At 38.4% G+C, this 20,024-nt stretch overlaps 1 protein-coding gene across 2 annotated transcripts in view; it reads right to left on the bottom strand.

Moving 5' to 3' along the window:
* Positions 1-20,024, bottom strand: part of ARHGEF9 (Cdc42 guanine nucleotide exchange factor (GEF) 9) — a 139,653-nt gene that overhangs the window by 53,944 nt on the left and 65,685 nt on the right. For both annotated transcript variants that reach the window (XM_012643867.1, XM_012643875.1), the window contains one exon: positions 6,671-6,903. In XM_012643867.1, the coding sequence (XP_012499321.1) occupies positions 6,671-6,903 (233 nt within the window). The remainder of the gene's footprint in view (positions 1-6,670; positions 6,904-20,024) is intronic.

The raw sequence follows: 20,024 nt of genomic DNA, 5'->3' as shown, positions 1-20,024 counted from the left end.
CTTTTTAATTTGGTCAGGTCCCATTTATTTATTTTTGTTATTGCTGTGATTGCCTTTGGGGTCTTCTTCATAAATTCTTTGCCTAGGCCAATGTTTGCAAGAGTTTTTCCATTTTCTTCTAGGATTCTTATAGTTTCATGCTTTAGGTTTAAATCTCTTATCCACTGTAAATTGATTTTTGTGAGAAGTGAAAGGTGCAGATCCTGTTTCAGTCTTCTATGTGTGGCTATCCAATATTCCCAGCACCAATTATTGAATAAGGATTCTTTTCCCCAGTGTACGTTTCTGTCTGCTTTGTCAGATATTAGATGGCTATATGAAGATGGTTGTATATCTCAGTTCTCAGTTCTGTTCCATTGGTCTATGTCTCTATTCTTGTGCCAGAACCATGTTGTTTTAGTTACAATAGCCTTGTACTATAGCTTGGAGTCTGGTAAATTGATGCCTCCCAATTTGTTCTTTTGGCTTAAGATTGCTTTTGCTATATGGGGTCTTCTCTGGTTCCATACGTAGCATAGAATTATTTTTTCTATATCTGTGAAAAATGGTGTTGGTATTTTAATAGGGATTGCACTGAATCTGTAGATCATTTTGAGCAGTACAGACATTTTTTAACAATGTTGATTCTGCCGACCCATGAGCATGGTATGGTTTTCCACCTGTTTATGTCCTCTGCTATTTCCTTCCTCAGTGTTTCATAGTTCTCCCTGTAGAGTTCTTTTACCTCCTTAGTTAAATGTATTCCTAGGCATTTTACTTTCTTTGTTGCTATTGTGAAGGGTATTGAGTCTTTGATTTGGTTCTCAGTTTGACTGCTGTTAGCATATAGGAATGCTACTGATTTGCTTACGTTGATTTTTTAACCCGAGATTTGCTGAATTTGTTTAGCAATTCCAGTAGTCTCATGGCAGAATCTTTGTGGTTTTCTAGATATAAGATCATATCATCAGCAAAGAGTGATAATTTGACCACTCTGCCCCCATTTCAATGCCCTTGATTTCCTTCTCTTGTCTGATTGCTCTGTCCAGGACTTCCAGCACTATGTCAAATAGAATCTGTGATAGAGGGCAACCTTGTGTGGTTCCAGGTCAGAGTGGAAATGCTTTCAATTTTTCCCCATTCAGAATGATGTTGGCTGTGGGTTTGTCATATATGGCTTGTATCATTTTTAGGTAAGTCCATCTATGCCTATTATGTTAAGTGTTCTTATCATAAAAGGGTGTTGAATTTTGTTGAATGCTTTTTCTGCATCTATTGAGAGGATCATATGGTCTTTGTTTTTGCTTCTATTTATGTGGTCAATTGCATTTATAGATTCACGTATGTTGAACCATCCCTGAATCTCTGGGATGAAGACCATTTGGTTGTGATGGATTATTTTTTTGATAAGCACCTGAATTTGGTTTTCTGGGATTTTTTTGAGAATTTTTACATCTATATTCATAAGGGATATTGGTCTGTAGTTTTCTTTTTTGTTGCATCTTTTCCTGGTTTGGGTATCAAGGTGATGTAAGCTTTATAAAACGTGTTGGAGAGGACTCCTTCCTTCTCGATGTTGTGGAATAATTTCTGCAAGATAGGCACCGGTTCTTCTTTGTAGGTCTGGTTAAATTCAGATGTGAAACCATCTGGTCTGGGACTTTTCTTTTTAGAAAGATTTTTTATTGCTGCTTCAATTTTGGTACTTGATATTGGTCTGTTCAGGAATTCCATTTCTTCCTGATTGAGTCTAGGGAGGCTGTGTCTTTCTAAGAATTTTTCCATTTCCTCCATATTTTCAAATTTATGTGCATAGAGGTTTTGATGGTATTCATAGATGATATTTTGGATTTCCAAGGCATAAGCTGTAATTCCTCCTTTTTCATTCCTGATGGACCTTATTAGAGTCCTTTTTTTCTGCTTCACGTTAATCTAGCGAGAGGCGTGTCCATTTTATTTTTCCAAAGAACCAACTTTTTGTATTATTAATCTTCTGTATAGTTTTTTTGTTATAAATTCCATTTAGTTCTGCTCTGATCTTTGTTATTACTTTTCTTCTGCTGTGTTTGGGATTGGTTTGCTGATCCTTTTCCAGTTATTTGAGACAATTCATTAGATTATTTATTTGTGGTCTGTCTTTTAGATGTAGGCATTTATGGAAATAAATTTGCCTCTCAGGACTGCTTTAGCTGTGTCCCACAGATTTTGATAACGTGTGTCTCCTTTATCATTTAGTTCAAAGAATCTTTTGATTTCCATCTCGATTTCCTCCTTAATGCAATAATCTTTCAGCAGAAGGTTATTTAGTTTCTATGACTTTGTGTTCACAGGAGAGTTTCTGTTGGAGTTGATTTCTAACTTTATTCCACTGTGGTCTGAGAAGATGCATAGTATCATTTGCATTTTTTAAAATTTTTTGAGACATGCTTTGTGGCCTAGAATATGGTCAATCTTAGAGAATGACCCATGAGCTGATGAGAAAAACATATATTCACTGTTTTGGGGGTAGAATGTTCTGTAAATGTCACTCAGGCATATTTGTTCATTCTTTCTTTGTTTATTTTCCATTTGCAGGATCTGTCCTGTTTTGTCAGAGGGGTGTTGAATTCTCCAGCTATTATAGTGTTGTTGTTTATCATTTTGTTTAGATCAAGTAGGATTTAGGTTATGAATCTGGGTGTACCTGAGTTAGGTGCATACATATTTATAATTGTTATGTCTTCTTGTTGAATCGTACCCTTCACCATTATATAGTGACCATCTTTATCTTTCATTACTTTTGTGAATTTGAAGACTAAGTTATCTGAAATCAGAACTGCCACACCAGCTTTCTTTTGGCTTCCGTTTGCTTGAAATATTGTTTTCCATCCCTTCACCTTGAGTTTGAATGCATCCTTGTGGGTTACATGTGCTTCCTGAAGATAGCAGATACTTGGCTTGTGTATATTTACCCATTTGGCCAGCCTATGTCTCTTTAGTGGGCAGTTCAATCCATTCACATTTATTGAGACAATTCATAAGTGGGGAAGATTTCTGTTCATCCTGTTGAGTTTAACTTTCTTGCTTTGCTTTCTCTCTTGAGCCATTGTGGCATCTGGCCTTTGATGTTTAGCTTTTGGGTTTTTTTTACATTCGTGAGTGTTTATTGTGATGATCCATTTGTAACAGTGTTTTTAGTACTTCCTGGAGGGCAGGTCTCGTCTTGGTGAATTCCCTCAGTCTTTGCTTGTCTGAGAATGTCTTTATTTGCAGGGTACAATACTCTAGGCTGAGTATTATTCTGTTTGAGAAGAGTGAGAATGGGGCCCCAGTCTCTTCTTGCTTGTAAGGTCTCAGTTGAGAAGTCTGCTGTTATTCTGATGGGTTTTCCTTTGTAGGTTACCTGCTTCTTTCACCTTACAGCTCATAGGAGGGCCTCTTTGGTGGTTATTTTGGTCAGTCTGATGACTCTGTGTCATGGTGTGCTCTCGTTTGCGATAAATTTCCCAGGAGGCCTTTGAGCTTCTTGTACCTGGATATCTATATTTTTAACAAGGCCTGGGAAATTTCCCTCTGTTATATTCTCAAATAGCTTTTCCAACCATTCTGTATTTTCTTCTTCACCCTCAGGGATACTTATGATTCTCACGTTAGCCCTCTTCACATAATCCCATATTTCTTGTAGACTTTGTTCTTTTCTCTTATTTCTCTGCTCTATCTCTGTGACTGACTAATTTAATTGAAAGGTGTTATCTTTAATCCCTGATATTCCTTCTTCTGTTTGATCTACACTGCTCTTGAGGCTTTCCACTGTGTTTTGTAATTCCTTGAATAAATTCTTCATTTCCACAAGTTCAGTTTGATTTTTCTTTAATATTTCAATTTCTTTAGTGAATTTTTCTTCCAAATCCTGCCTTTTTTTGTTTGGTATTGTTGCATTGGTTATCCATTTTCTCTTGCATATCATTGAGTTTTCTTACATGTTTGATATTTTTCTTTTGTCCTTTTAGTGTTCTGAATTTGGTTGATGTCCATTGCTAGAGAGCTGGTATTCCCCTTTGGATGTGTGCTTTCCATTTGATTCTTCCTACTTCCAGAGTTCTTTCACTGATTCCTTCCCATCTGGATCAGCTGTTGCTTCTTACCTTTAGATTTTGGTTTGGATAATGACATGCCCCGTTTAGTCTCTGAGCCAGTAGGTGGTGTTTGTGGGTGAGATTTGACCACACCCTGTATTATGAGTCAGTAGATGTAGTAAAAGGGTGTACAAATTGACCTCCCTGTCAGTAGGTGGCACTTGCTGGTAGGAGCAGGCTGCAGTGTTGTTTTTGGGTCCTGTAACCAGCTCTTGTTCCTCTGGAGAGGCAGTCTAGTGCCTCAGGCAGTGGGTGTGGCCCTGGGACTTCCAGGTGTTTCCTTATTCTACACCTCAAGGGGGGAACGTGGGGGAATGAGGCTGGGTGGAGCTGGGTTGGGTGACCTCCCCACAAGCTCCACAAATGCTGTTTTTCAGGGGTCCAAGGTCTGTTCTCTGCTTCTGGGCAAAGCTGCCAAGGAGGGGCTGAAGTTGCCCTAATCAGCCGAAAAGTCTGTGTGTGGGGGTGAGGCAGTCTTAGACCTGCAGTCTGGAACAGGCCTCACTCCTTTCCAGCCTCCCCTATTCTGTGGTTTCTCCCAGGCCTCTGCCAGCAGGCAGGACCTCAAACAAGCGGATCTCCCCTGGTTGTGATGCAGGCTGAGAGGTTCCCTGCCCAGGATCGCATCCTGACCTAGGTGCATGGCCCTCCTGTGAGAGAAGAGTTGCCCCTCAATCACGCTGATCTGCCCCTGAAGGCACATACACCTCAGTAGGCTCATTCACGAATATACCTTCTGTGGCCCTGGCAATGTGACTGAGACCTGGGTGTACGGGATCTGACCTGCAGGCTTGTCCCCTGGGCCCCAGAGTTCAATCCCTGACCCTGCCAGGGGAGAGGAGTGTTGGCCTCAAGTCACCCATGGGGTGCCCAAGCTGCATCAATGTCTCTCCTTCTTGGGATTTTCCCCCCTTTCCTGGAGTCACCAGGCAAGCAGCACCTGGGAGGGTTGGGGGCAGGGAGCTCACAGTCTGAGTACCCCTCAGTCTGCTTTAGGGATCCCCCCCAAAAAAAGGTTCCATTCCCTACAGGTACCTCCAGGCAGTGGCTAAATTGTCTCTCTTGGCAGCTGCAGATAGGGAAGGAGAAAGGGAAAATGAAGCAATATGGTGCCTGCTGATCAGCTCGGGTCTGCGGCAGGCAGTGCCCCGAGGGAGCTAGGAGCCTGGTGTCCTGCCCGCAAGAGGCTCACCAATCACTGGCCTCAGCCATCTCTGGGCTGGTGTTGGCAGGTCTCTCCAACTGCTCAGGAGTCCACCAGCAGCCCGAAATGCAAGGGGGGAGGAAATTTAACTACTTCACCTACCCCTGTCGCTGGTCTCCAATCCTCTCAGGGGCCTTTCTCCTTCCAGTTCTCTTCTGAAACTTCTTCCCAGGGAGTCTTTTGTAGCTTCAGGTACCCTTCCTTCCGACCCTCATCCTACCTGTGTTTGTCTGCCTATTTTTTTTTCTATTTTCTTCTAAAATCTGTCTTTCTCACAGAGACTCTCTGGCTGGTGGTTTTTCTCGTCAGCCATCTTGCCCCTCTGATGACCCATGATTTTCTAAAGAAGCAATAGCACTAAAAACAAACCCAGGGATTGGCCGAGATGCTTGACATAAACCAAACTAACTGGCCCACACCCTTGGCCTAATGCATCTAGGTCTGGAAGTCAGCCCTAAGAAAACCAGGCAATTGCTCCAAATGAAAATAGGAAGCAGTCCTAGTAAGAATCAAGCAGAAAGCTAGAGAAAATGGGGCAAAGGCTTTCTTTCTTCTTAGAGTGCTCAATTGGAGGAAGAGAGCTCACAGCTGGCCCAACAAGTCTAAGGTGAGGAATCTAACATCAATTAAAAGCAGACTATAAACAGGGTGGGGGCTCTAGGTCATGAGGTAAGGCATGTTAATGAGTGGGGATCATTTATTGTAAGCCATCCCCATTCCTTGAGATTACTCCAAGCATGTACCTTACTGGTAGAAGGTGAGGAGTATCATTTCCATTCAGAGAATGGTAAAATCCTTGGTCCTTGTTGGGTTGGTTTTCCTAAAAATACTTAGAAACTTTGGAAAACCTTCTGGGGAAGTCCAAGTCTATTTTCCCCCAGTATACTCTGGATTTAAGGGAAAAGTACAGTTGGGGTTGGGTAGAGGAGGGGGAAAAAGGCTAACGAATGTCAGGGATGTAGCCTTACAGGAGGAATTTAGGGTCAGTACAAGTTGGGCAGGCTGTCACCAGGAAATTTGAATCTATCAAACAGAGTGTAATATACAGTTGAACAATTATTGCATCAGATGATACATTTGGCTGAACTCAGGACTAAGGACCAGGCTACAAGCTCCCTGAAGTTAAGGCCTAATGGTATGATAATGATGATACATACTGATTTTGTTTGTATACTGATGTATAACTTTATAAGCATCTCACAAAAGCACTCCCTCACTTTATACATGTAATAGCCTTGTGAGGTAAGCAAAAATGTATCATCCTATTTTGCAGATAAGCTAACAGAAGCCCAGAAAAGGGGAAAGGACATACATCCTCAATAAGGACCAACATGTAGAGGAAGTCCTCTCCCTCACTCCCTCAATCTCTTACCTGTGATCTTGGGCAGTATACTTGAGGAGCTCAGCCAACTGTAAGGGGTACTTGCAGATCTTCTGCACCGGAGTCAAAAGGAAACCATCGATAGCAATGTCAATCATCTGCTGCAAGAGGCGACAGGCCTCAAAGAAGTGCTGGTAGCGGCTGTCCTTCATCAGCTTGGAGAGCTCCATGCAGGCGTCCAAGTGGTTGTTACAATATTCAGAGTATATCCAGAATCCATCTTGCTGTGGACAGAGGAATAAAAGGAAAGGAAATGGCTACTGAGGACCCTAAAAGAAGTCTTGAAGTAATGGAAAGACAGATTATAATCTTATGAAAAATATTAAAATAACAATGCCAATTTTCCTTAATTTATTCATAATTTAATGGTATAAACTATCAAAAGAAATTATTTGGTAACTACACAAACTTATTATAAAGTTCTTACAAAAATGAGTAAGTAGCAACAGTAAGGAAATTCTGAAAAAGAAGAGTAGTGAGGGGACACTGGCCCTACCAATAATAAAACATAACATGGAATAAAACTTTGGTATTGAGTAATAAAATAAGATAGATTGGAGATTATACTTCTGGCAATGGCAGACTAAGTTATTTTAGATAAACTCTGCCACTGAAAATAGCTAGAAAAACTAAAAAAAATATAATAAATATCTGATCGAAGGAATCACAACATCCCAAGCCTCAAATTATCTCCATCAAACATCCCTTAGCAAACATACCTCGAAGCATTTAGGCATAAGGAGGCTAAGATGTATGCAAGTTACATACTTACAGCTGAAAAAAATGTGTGAATATATATATATATATATATATATATATGTGTGAGTATGTATGTATTTATAAATATATATACAGAGAGGGGGAAAAGGAGAGAGAGTCAGGAGAGAGAGGGAGAACACGCTCATATCATAAACAAAAGTGGTAAAATGTTAACAACAGATGAATCTGGGTAAATAGTAGACAGCTATTCTTTGTACTGTTCTTAGTTTTCAACATTTCTGAAAGTTTCAAATTATTTTCAAGACTACAAGAATCCGGAAGAATCAGGGAAACAAAATACCACCAAAAGAACACAATAAACTTCCAGTGACTGACCCCAAAGAATTGGAGATCCATGAAGTACCTGACAAAGAATTCAAAATAATTAATCTAAAGAAGCTCAGTGAATTAAAAGAGAACATGGGTGAATAAGTTAACAAAATCAAAAAAAAAAAAGAACAAAATAAAAACCTAAATAAGAGAGAGAAAAATTAAAAAGAACCAAACATTATTCTGTCTTCTTTTGAAAAGTTTCTGTTCATTTCACTTGCCCATTTGTTGATGGGGTTGTTTGATTTTTTCTTGTTGATTTTTTTGAGTTCTAGATAGATTTTGCACCCGAATGTTTATGGCAGCACAATTCACTATTGCAAGAATGTGGAAACAACCCAAGTGCCCGTCAATCCATGAGTGGATTATCAAAATTTGGTATATGTTTACAATGGAATATTACCCAATCATAAGAAACGACAGTGATCTAGCACCTCTTATACTTTCCTGGATTAAACTTAAGCCCATTATCCAAAATGGGCACCACAAGAGCAGAAGAACGGGATCCATTTGTACTCACCATCAAATTGGTATTAACTGATCAACACATAAATGCACATATAAGAATAACATCTATTGGATGTTGGGCGGGGGAGGGGGGAGGAGGGAGGAGGGGACGGGTATTTGTATACACAATGAGTGCAATGCACACCACCCGAAGGATGGACATATTTGAAACTCGGACTTGGGCGGGGGGACCAAGGGCAACATGCGTAGCCTGAGCATCTGTGCCCCCATGGTATGCTGAAATAAAAGAAAAAAAAAAAAAGAACCAAACAGAAATTCTGAAGCTGAAATATATGACTGGTTTGAAATTTCCGTAGAGATGTTCAACAGCAGACTACATCAAGTAGAAGAAAGAACAAGTGAACTCAAAGACAGATCATTTGGAATTATTCGGTCAGAGGAAAAAAAAAAGGAAGAAAATAATGAAAAGGAATGAAGAAATTCTACAAGATCTATGGGACACAATCTAGAGAGCGAACATTCATAAAATTTAGAAGTTCCAGAAGAAGAAGAGAGAAGGAAAAGGAAACAAAGCTTATTTAAAGAAATAATGGCCAAAACTTTCAAATCTGGGGAAAGATGCAAACATCCAGGCATAGAAAGCTCAGAGATTTCTAGTCATATTCAACCCAAACAAGAGTTCACCAAGCTGCCTTACAATGAATCTATCAAAAATCAAAGACAAAGTAAAGATTCTGAAAGCAGCAAAAGAAAAGAAGTACGTCACATAGAAGGGAGCCATAGAAATGCTATAAGCAGATTTTTAGGCAGAAACTTCGTAGGCTAGGGGAGAGTGGGATGATATATTCAAAGTGCTAAAAGAAAAACAAAACCTGTCAACCAAGAATACTTTACTCAGCAAAGGTAACCCTCAGAAATGAGAGAGAAATAAAGACTTTTCCAGACAAACAATAGCTAAAGGAGTTCATCACCACTAGACCTACCTCACAGGAAATGCTGAAGAGAGTTATTCAAGCTGAAATGAAAGGCCACTAATTAGTAATATGAAAACATATGAAAGCATAAATATCACTGGTAAAGGTAAATATTAATATATAGCCAAATTCAGAATACTCTAATACTGTAATGGTGGTGTATAAATCACTTATAACTCTAAGGTAAAAGACAAAATTATTAAAAATAACTATAGTTACATTAACTTGTTGAATGATACATATTATAAAAAGATATAAACCATGACATCAAAAACATAAAATGAGGGGGGATTAAAAGTGCATAACTTTTGTATGTGACCAAAGTTAAGTTTTCAATAGCTTAAAATAGATTAGTATAATGATAAGATGTTTTATATAATCCTCATGGTAATCACAAAGCAAGAACCTATAGTAGATATCCAAAAGATAAAGAGAAATGAATCAAAGCATGCCACTACAGAAAATCATGAAATCACAAAGGAAAATAGCAAGAGAGTAAGAAAGAAAAAAAGGGTTGAAAAAAGAGCCAGAAAACAATTAACAAAATGGTAACACCAAATACTTTCCTATCAATAATTACTTTAATGGATTAAATTCTCTAATCAAAGAACACAGAAGGACATTGAGGATTTTTGCATCTGTATTCATAAAGGAAATTGGTCTGTAGTTTTCTTTTTTTCTTGCATCCTTTCCTGACTTTGGTATCAAGGTGATACTGGCTTTATGAGTTGGGTAGGATTCCCTCCTTCTCAATGTTATGGAATAATTTCTGTAGTATGGGTACCAGCTCTTCTTTGTACATCTGGTAGAATTCAGCTGTGAATTCATCTAGTCTGGGGAATTTGTTGTTGTTATTGTTGGAAGATTTATCTATCACTGCTTTGATCTTGCTGCTCATTTATTGGTTTGTTCAGGAGTTCTATTTCTTCCTGATTGAGACTTCAGAGGTTTTGAGTTTCCAGGAATGTGTCCATTTTCTGTATATTTTCTAGTTTATGTGCATAGAGATTTTCATAGTATTCATGAATATTCTGTATTGCTTTTTTTAGCAAAATTCTGAAATGTTTTATTATTGTTAAAATATCTTATTAAATCATAGCTATACAATGACAGGATCTATAATTTAGTAGGAATGCATAAATATAAGTTTTAGGTCGATTGCTTTTGCTTTAGATTCCTCAAAGCATATTTCTTCTCTATTTTATTTCAGCATATTATGGGGGTACAAATGTTTAGGTTATGTATATTGCCCTTGCTATCCCCCACCCACGTCAGAGCTTCAAGCGTGTCCATCCCCCAGACGGTGCACACCGCACTCATTAGGTGTGTATATACCCATCCCCTCCTCCCCGATCCCATCTGCCTGACACCCAATGAATGTTATTACTATATATGCACTTAAGTGTTGATCGGTTAATACCAATTTGATGGTGAGTACATGTGGTGCTTGTTTTTCCATTCTTGGGATACCTCACTTAGTAGAATGGGTTCCAGTCCTATCCAGGAGAATACAGGTGCTATATCACCATTGTTTCTTATAGCTGAATAGTACTCCATGGTATACATATACCACATTTTATTAATCCACTCGTGTATTGAAGGACACCTGGGTTGTTTCCACATCTTTGCAATTGTGAATTGTGCCGCTATAAACATTCGAGTGTGGATGTCTTTTTTATAGAATGTCTTTTGTTCTTTTAGGTAGATGCCCAGTAATGGGATTGCTGGATCAAATGGTAGTTCTACTTGTATCTCTTTGAGGTATCTCCATATTGCTTTCCACAGAGGTTGTACTAGTTTGCAGTCCCACCAGCAGTGTATGAGTGTTCCTATCTCTCCGCATCCACACCAACATTTATTGTTTTGGGACTTTTTGATAAAGGCCATTCTCACTGGAGATAAGTGATATCTCATTGTGGTTTTGATTTGAATTTCCCTGATGATTAGAGATGTTGAGCATTTTTTGATATTTTTGTTAGTCATTAGTCTATCTTCTTTTGAAAAGTTTCTGTTCATGTCCTTTGCCCACATTTTCATAGGGTTGTTTGATTTTTTCTTGCTGATTTTTCTGAGTTCTATATAGATTCTAATTATCAGCCCTTTATCAGATGTGTAACATGCAAATATTTTCTGCCATTCTGTAAGTTATCTGTTTGCTCTAGTGATAGTTTCCTTGGCTGTGCAGAAGCTTTTTAATTTGATCAGGTCCCATTTGTACTTCTGTGCTATCAGTTGTAATATCTCCTTTTTCATTTCTTATTGAGCTTATTCAGGTCCTTCCTCTTCTATCCCTGGGTAATCTAGCAAGAGGTTGATTTTGTTTTATTTAATCTTTGTATTCTTATATTAGTTTTCATTTCATTTTGTTCTGCTCTGACCTTTGTTATTTTTCTTCTGCTGGCTTTGGATTTGGTTTGTTATTTGTTTCTAGTTCATTGAGATGTTATGTTAGGTTGTGAATTTGTAGTCTATCTTTTTGATGTAAACATTTAAGGATATGAATTTTCCCCTTAGGACTACTTTTGCTGAATCCTATAGACTTTCATAGCTTATGTCCCCTTTGTTGTTCAGTTTGAGGAATCTTTTGATTTCCATCCATCTTAATTTCTTCATTGACCCAATAATCATTCAGCAGCAGGTTGGTTAATTTCTATGACTTTGTGTAGAATTGAATGTTTACATTGGAATTGATTTCCAGTTTTATTCCACTGTGCTCTGAGAAGATACATGGCATGATTTCTATTTTTTTTAATTTGTTGAGACATGCTTTGTGGCCTAAAATATGATCAGTCGTGGAGAATGTCTCATGTGCTGCTGAGAAGAATGTATATTCATTAGTTTTGGGATACAATGTTCTGCAAATGTTTGCCAAGTCCATTTGTTCTAGAGACCCATTTAAGTACAGTGTTGCTTTATTTATTTTCTGCTATTATGGCCTATCCAGCTCTGACAATAGAGTGTTGAAGTCCCTGGCAATTATGATGCTATTAGTTATCTTTTTGCTTAGACCTAGCAGAATTTGCTTTATGTATCTGGGAGCTCCTATATTAAACTCATATATATTTAGGACTGTTATGTCTTCTTTTTAAATTGTTCCCTTTATCATTATATAAGGACCATCTTTGTCTTTCTTTACTATTATTGATTTAAAGTCAATTTTATCTGATATGAGAATGGCTACACCTGCTCTCTTTTGGTTTCCATTTATACGGAATTTTTTTTTCCAGCCCTTCATCTTGAGTCTGTGTCTGTTCTCGTGGGTTAGATGTATTTCCTGGAGACAGCAAATACTTGGTTTGTGTTTTGTTTTTTTTCCTATCCATTCAGTCAGCCTATATCTTTTGAGGGGGGCAATCAGACCATAAACATTGAGTGATAGGATTGATAAGTGGAATGCTGTCCTGTTCATCATGCTGGGTAAAACCTACTACTTTGTTTTCCCTCTTGTACTATTGTTTTATATGAGCTGTGAACTTCAGACGTGGGGGAATGATTTTACCTTCATTGGTGTCTATCGTGGTGATCTGCATATAATGCAGTCCTGAGCGTTTCCTACAGGGCAATTCGTCTGAACATGACAAATTACCTCAGTGATTGCTTGCCTGGAAAAGTCTTTATTTCTTTGTCAATTGTGACATTAGTTTTGCGGGATACAAAATTCTAGGCTGGCAATTGTTTTGTTTAAGAGGACTGAAGATGAGGCCCCAATCCCTTCTGGCTTGTAAGGTCTCCGTTGAGAAGTCTGCAGTTAGCCTTGATGGGTTTTCCTTTGTAGGTTAGCTGTTGCTTTCTTCTTGCTGCTTGTAGAATTTTCTCCTTCATTTTGACTTTGGCCAGGTTGATTACTGTGTGTCTTGGAGATGTCCTATTTGCTATGAATCTTCCCAGTGTTCGATGACCATGTTGTATCTGGTGGTCTGAATCTCTGGCAACACAAGGGAAGGTTTTCTTAATAATTCCCTGAAATAGATTTTTCATGCCTTTTGCTCTTCTCCCTCAAGGATACCTATAATTTTTATATAAGTTCACTTTGCATAATCCCATATCTAAGTGATTGCTCAGTATTTTTGATTCTCTTTTCTGTGTCTCTGAATGACTGGGTTAGCTCAAGAGCCTTGTTTTCAAGCTCTAATATACTTTCTTCTCCTTGGTTTAATCTGTTGTTGAAGGCTTCTTCTGTGTTTTGAAATTCCCTACATGATCCTTTCATTTTTTTATGTTCTATTATACCCTTTCTTATGTAGTCTAGTTCTTCGGTGACTTTTTCATTGACTTCTTGAAATATTTTTTCACTTCTTTGTGTTGGTTTTCAACTTTCTCCTCTACTCCATTCATCCTATTTACCATCCATGTTCTGAATTCCATGTCTGTCATTTTGACAATTTCCTTGTGGTTGGAGTCTACTACTATAGCTCCATTGTGATCCCTTGGGGGTGTCAAACTGTTTTGTTTTTTCATGTTGCCAGGGTTCTTTTGTTGGTTTCTTCTCATCGCAATCCCCTTCTCTAAGTGCAGGGGTAACAGGTTTACAGGGCATCTGTTCGCCTTTGCTGGGAACTCTTCTGCTTATTTACAGAAAGCGAGGTTGCCAGATGGTGCTTGTTTTCTACTCTATAATGTTGACCTGGTAGGGGAGGGGCACATGCAGAAAGAGCCTGTAGTGCAGTTGTTCTTTATTGTCCCATTCCCCTCTGATTGCCACAGTTCAAGCCAGTGCTGGATGATCTTTGTGTGGGGTTGTGGGTTGTTCCCCAGATTATTGTAGGATATTCAATTTGGGGGCTGGCTGAGATCCTCTTCATGGAGGCCAGTGCTGTGGGGGATTGGCTCTGCCTTGGGTTTCTCCACAGAGGTCACAGTGACAGCTGGGTGAGGCTTTCTAGGCAGTGGTTGTGGGTGATCAGGCTGTGGGTGTATGCTTGAACCAGGTCCAGGTATAATGGTGGCTCGAGGCTGGGAGATCCCTGGCAGTTCCGCCAGCGCAGTGGCAGTGGTAAAGACTCAGGGGTGGGGTCTTGGGGTCCAGGCCCAATGCTAGGATCTAAGAGGTGGTGTTACAGGCCTGGCAGGAGCTCTGGAGCCACGGGCTGGAGCCTTTGTCTCAGCCACATGAAAGCCTCAGAGCCAGGACTGGGGACTGTGGAGGTGGTGCCAAACAGGCGGCAGGCTGTTCCACCAGCTTGGGGACCATGGATGCCAAGTTGTGTGAGTGGGGGCAAGTTCCAGTGGCCCAGAGACTACAGAGTTCTCCCTCCCAGATCCTGCTGAGGCAGTCACCCAAAGCTTCGCAGCTGGTACCTGTGGTGTCCGAAGCACCTCTTCTGCTCAGATTTTGCACTGAGGGGAGGGGCACTCAGCTCCCATTCACAGGGCATGGCACAGGGCAGCGTATGTTCAGCTAGCTCCCTCCCCAGCCCAATGGGGTCAGTGCAAAGGCTACTGCTGCAAAGCTGAGTCCCATGCAGACCTGGTGCTATGTATCTGAGACCTCGGGTTGGCATCAGCTGTAGAAATCTGTGATTGGCCCAGCCACTAGATCCTTACTGTGCCTACTGTGTCTCTGCACAGACTCTAGGCAGCTCCCAGGTCAGCAGTGGTAGAGGGAGCCCCCTCACAACTCAGGCCACAGTGCCTGCAGGGTAAGCTTGATGGTCCAGAGTTCTTTCCTCCTAATCTTCCCCATGTGTAGATGCCTCCCCACACAGATCCCGTTGATCATGTCAAATAAATCTCCCTGCCACCTTCTCCTTCCCTCTGAATATCTGCATCACTTTTCTGGGGTTTTACAATGTTCTTTCTGAGAAGAGCTATCCATAGGTAGGCATCCGCCTGGAACTTTTGATTCTCTCCTTGAGATGGGCTCACTTGTGGGCTTGTGGGCTGCTACTATTCCACCATCTTCTGGATCTCTGTTTATTAATTTCTTAGATATGACACCAAAACCACAGGCAACAAAATAAAAAACAAACAAGTGGGATTGCATCAAACTAAAGAGCTTCTACACAGCAATAGAAACAAACAATGAAATGAAAAAGCAGCCTACGGATTAGGAGAAAATATTTGTAAATTACATATCTGATAAGAGGTTAATATCCAAAATATATAAGAAATTTGCATGACTTAAAAGCAAAAAAATATGACCTAATTAAGAAACGGTCAAAGGATCTGAATAGACATTTTCTCCAAAGGCATAAAAATGACCAACAGGTATATGAAAGGATACTGAACATCACTAATCATCAGGGAAATACAAATCAAAACCACAATTATCAGCTCACATTTGTTAGGGTGGCTATTATCAAAAACACAGAGATAATAAACTAAGTGTTGACAAGGGTGTGTAGAAAAGGCAACACTTGTACATTGTTGCGGGGGGATGTAAATTGGTAGAGTCATTATGAAAACCAGTATAGAGTTTTGTACACAGATGGTAGGTATATATGTTAGTTAGTGCAGCAGCCATTACAGAAAACAGTACCTTAAGAGGTCCCTAAAGAAATTATAAATAGATCAAATAACCCAGCAATCCCTCTTTTAGATTTATAACCAAAGGAAATAAAGTCACTATCTTGTAAAGATATGTGCACTTCCATGTTCACTGCAAAATTATCATCAATAGGCAAGATATGGAAACAACTGCAGTCTCCATCGAAAGATGAATGAGTACAGAAATTATGGTATATAAACACACATACACACACACACGCATGCAAAATGAAATATTATTCAGTCTTCAAAAAGGCGAATCTGCCATTTGTTACAATACAGATGAACTTAGAGGACATTATGCCACATGAAGTAATCCAGAAACAGAAAAATAATACTGTATGATCTCACTTATATGTGGAATCAAAAGAAAAAAAAATAAATACATAGAAACAGATTAGCATAGTGGTTACCAGGGGTGAGTGGGTGGGAGAAAATGTGGAGATATAGGTCAAAGGATAGAAAGTTATAAATATGTAGGATAAGTAAGTCTAGAGATATAATGTACAGCACAGGGACTTCAGTTAATAATATGGTACACTGGAAATTTGCTAAAAAGAATAAATTTTAGATACCACAAAAAGGTAACTGTGTAAGATGGTCAATAAGTAAATTTGTTAGTAGTAATCACTTCACTATGTGTATGAATATCAAAACATGTATGCCTTAAAATTATGCAGTAAATTTTTTTATATCAAATTCTAAAAGCAAGGTCAAGATCTGTACAATGAAAACTAGCAAACAATCCTGGGAGAGATTATAGAAAACCTAAATAAATAAAAAAATTATATGTTCATGGATCTGAAGACTCAACATGTCAATTTTCTGAGAACTGACCCGCAGATTTAGTGTAATTACAATCAAAACCTTGGCGGCGTTTTTGTTTTCTTTAGTTTAACTTGGCAAGGTGATACTTAAATTTATATAGAAATACAAATTACCTAAAACAGCCAAAATTGTTTTGAAAAATAAGTTGGAGGACTTAAACTGTCTTATTTCAAGACTTGCTATAAAGCTACATTAATCAATGAATAAATTCTATCCATAAGTTTATTAGTATCAGGTATTACATTAGGTTCTCTAGATACAAAGATGAATCTAACAAAGTTTCTTCCCTTAATCTTAATCTAAATAGAGGGTGAGAACTTAATCTAAACAGAGGGTGTAAAAAGGATATGAAAGTAAATAAATTGAATAAAGAACCTCAAAAAGAGAGAGTGTGGTATTAGTATAAGAACAGAATTAGATCCACACATACATGGTAAATTGATTTCTTTACAAAGGTACTCAGGTAATTCAATGGGGAACCAAAATGACAGAGCATAAGCAATCTGGCTTCTCTATCCACAGAAAACCAAAAAGAACTATCTGCTGCCAAGATTATCACCAGGAATATCCCTGAACTCAAAACTGAGGCCATAGTGATCCCAGAGATCACAGATAAGTGAAACCATTACCATAAAGTAAGAGAAATGGACCACTCTAATCATGACACCGTGCCCAGAAAATCAAAGTTTCTACACTGGAAAAAGTAGATTAAGGCAGACAGCCAGCTTCCTCACCATCATGAGGAAAACCGCTCTTTCACAGAAAAACCATTCCTAACTCAACCCATGGGAAGTATTATGAACATCTATATGGTAAAATATCCTAAGGGCAGCTAAAGAGTGAGGGGAGGGTAGCAAATCCCAGCACATGTATCTCAGTAGCTGCTCTTTATCTGAACAAAATGTGATGCCAAAACAAGACAGGATGTTTATCAGCACCATGCTGTAGGAAACATGCTACACAGGTCCTTTGGGAACAAACATCTAGCCAGTCTTCCCCAAAATCTGGGGTATCTTCTTTGGGACACTCCATCTGGGATGAACAGTGCTCCAAACTTCTGGAAGAAAAGTGACAAACCTGGGCACAGGGCACCACCTAGTGCAGAAAAGGATGTAGCTATCTTGGGTTAAGGGAAATCAACAGTCACTGCACAAAACTTCTAGACAGGCATACTCTTGAATGATCAAACCAAGCTAGACAGTTAAGACTGTAATAACTAATCCTTCAATATGAAGACACAGATATATGTTCATAAAAAAACAAGAGCAAACAGGAAACCATGACCTCCCCAATAGACAAAACAAGGAGCCAGTAACTGACCTAATGAGATGATGATGTGTGAGCTCCCAGATCAAGAATTCAAAATAACAGTTTCAGGAAACTCAGCAAACTCCATCATAACACAGAAAAGGAATTCAAAAATTTAACAGAGAAATTTAACCAAATAGGAATCCTGGAGCTGAGAACACAATAGATAAACTGAAAAATGTATGGGACAATGTCAACAGCAAAATCAATCAAGGAGAAGAAAGAATCAGTGATATTGAAGGCAGATTATTTGAAAATACACAGTCAGAAGAGACAAAAATACAAATGCTTACAAGATCTAGAGAATAGCCTCAAAAGAACACATCAAATAGTCATCAAGAAGATGTTGAGAAAGAGGAAGGGGTAGAAAGCTTATTCAAAAAATAGTAACGGAGAACTTTCCAAACCTAGAGACAGATATAAATATCCAAATACAAGGTCAAAGACTATGAGACATATTCAACCCAAATGAGATTACCGCAACACATATAATAATCAAACTCTCAAAGATCAAGGACAAATAGAGGATCTTAGAATCATCAAAAGAAAAGAAGCAAACAACATATAAAAGAGCTCCAACTTGTCTGGCAACAGACTTCTCAGAGGAAACCAAACAGGGCTAGAGGGACAGGGATGAAATGTTCAAAGTGATGAATAGGGAAAAAAATGGCAACCAAGAATATTGGATCCAGAAAATCTATCCTTGAAACATGAAGGAGAGATAAAGACTTTCTCAGACAAATAAAAGCTGAGGGAATTTATCAATACCAGAGCCGTCTTACATGAAATGCTAAAGGGAGCTGCTCAATCTTAAAGACAAGGATGCTAACATGTAACAAGAAAACATTTAAAGGTATAAAATTCATTGGTAAATGTAAACAGACAAATTCAGAATACTCTAGTACTGCACTGTGGTGTGTACACCAAAATCTACGAAAATGCAAATTTATGAAAAATAACAACAAAAATTTGTTAAGAGATAGGTAATATAAAAATATGTAAATTGAGACAAAAACTCAAAATGTAGTAGTAATGGAGTTAAACTGCAGAGATTTTAGTTTTTTTATTGTTTCTTATCATTGTGATCAGTTTAAAATAACTTGTTATAACCATAAGATAAGCCCCATGGTAACCACAAAGCAAAAAACTATAATGGATACACTAAAAACAAAAAAGCAAGGAATTAAAACATAGTACCAGAGAAAAGCACTAAACCACAAAGAAGACAGTAGAAAAACAAAGGGAGAGAAGAGTTAGAAAACAATTAACAAACTGGCACTAGTAAGTCCTTACCTATCAATAATAACATTGAATACAAATGGAATAAATTCTACAATTGAAAGACATAGAGCAGCTGAATGGGTAAAGAAAACAAGATCCAACACTATGCTGCCTACAAGAAGTTCACTTCACGTACAAGACATATATACACTGAAAGTGAAGGTATGCGAATGTAAATAAAAAGAGCAAAGGTAGCTATACTTGCATCATATAAAATTGACTTCAGGTCAAAAACTGTAAGAAGTGACAAAGAAGGTCATTATATAATGATTAAGGGGTTGGCTCAGCAAGAGGATATAACAATTGTAAATATATGTGCACCCAACACTGGAGCACATAAAGCAAATATTAATATATCTAAAAGAAGAGATAGACTACAACACAATAATAGTAGGGGACTTCAAAACCCTACTTTCAACAATGGACAGATCATCCCGAAAGAAAATCAACAAAGAAACATCAGAGTTAAACTGCACTCTAGATCAAATATACCGGACAGAAACAGAACATTTCATCCAACTGCTACAGAACACATTCTACTCATCAGTACATACACCATTCTGCAGACTAGACCATATGTTAGGCCACAAAACAAATCCCCTCAAAATTTTAAAAGCCAAATTCATATCAAGTATCTTTTCTGACTACAATGGAATAAAATAAAAAATCAGTAACAAGAGAAACTTAGGAAACTTCACAAACACATAGAAATTAAACTAATCGTTCCTGAATGACAAATAGATCAACAAAGAAATTAAAAGAGAAATTAAAACGGACATTTTTTTTTCTTTTTTTTAATTTATTTATTATTCCATAATTTTGTGAGGGTACGAACATTATAGTTACACTTTATGTCTTTGCCTCACCCAAGTGTGGGTTAAAGGCATGCCCTTCCCTCCCTTTAGTGCTCC

This window comes from Propithecus coquereli, unplaced genomic scaffold, assembly GCF_000956105.1.
Source record: "Propithecus coquereli isolate 6110/MARCELLA unplaced genomic scaffold, Pcoq_1.0 Scaffold101, whole genome shotgun sequence".
Taxonomy (NCBI): Eukaryota; Metazoa; Chordata; class Mammalia; order Primates; family Indriidae; genus Propithecus; species Propithecus coquereli.
This window is presented reverse-complemented; position numbering and strand designations above follow the sequence as displayed.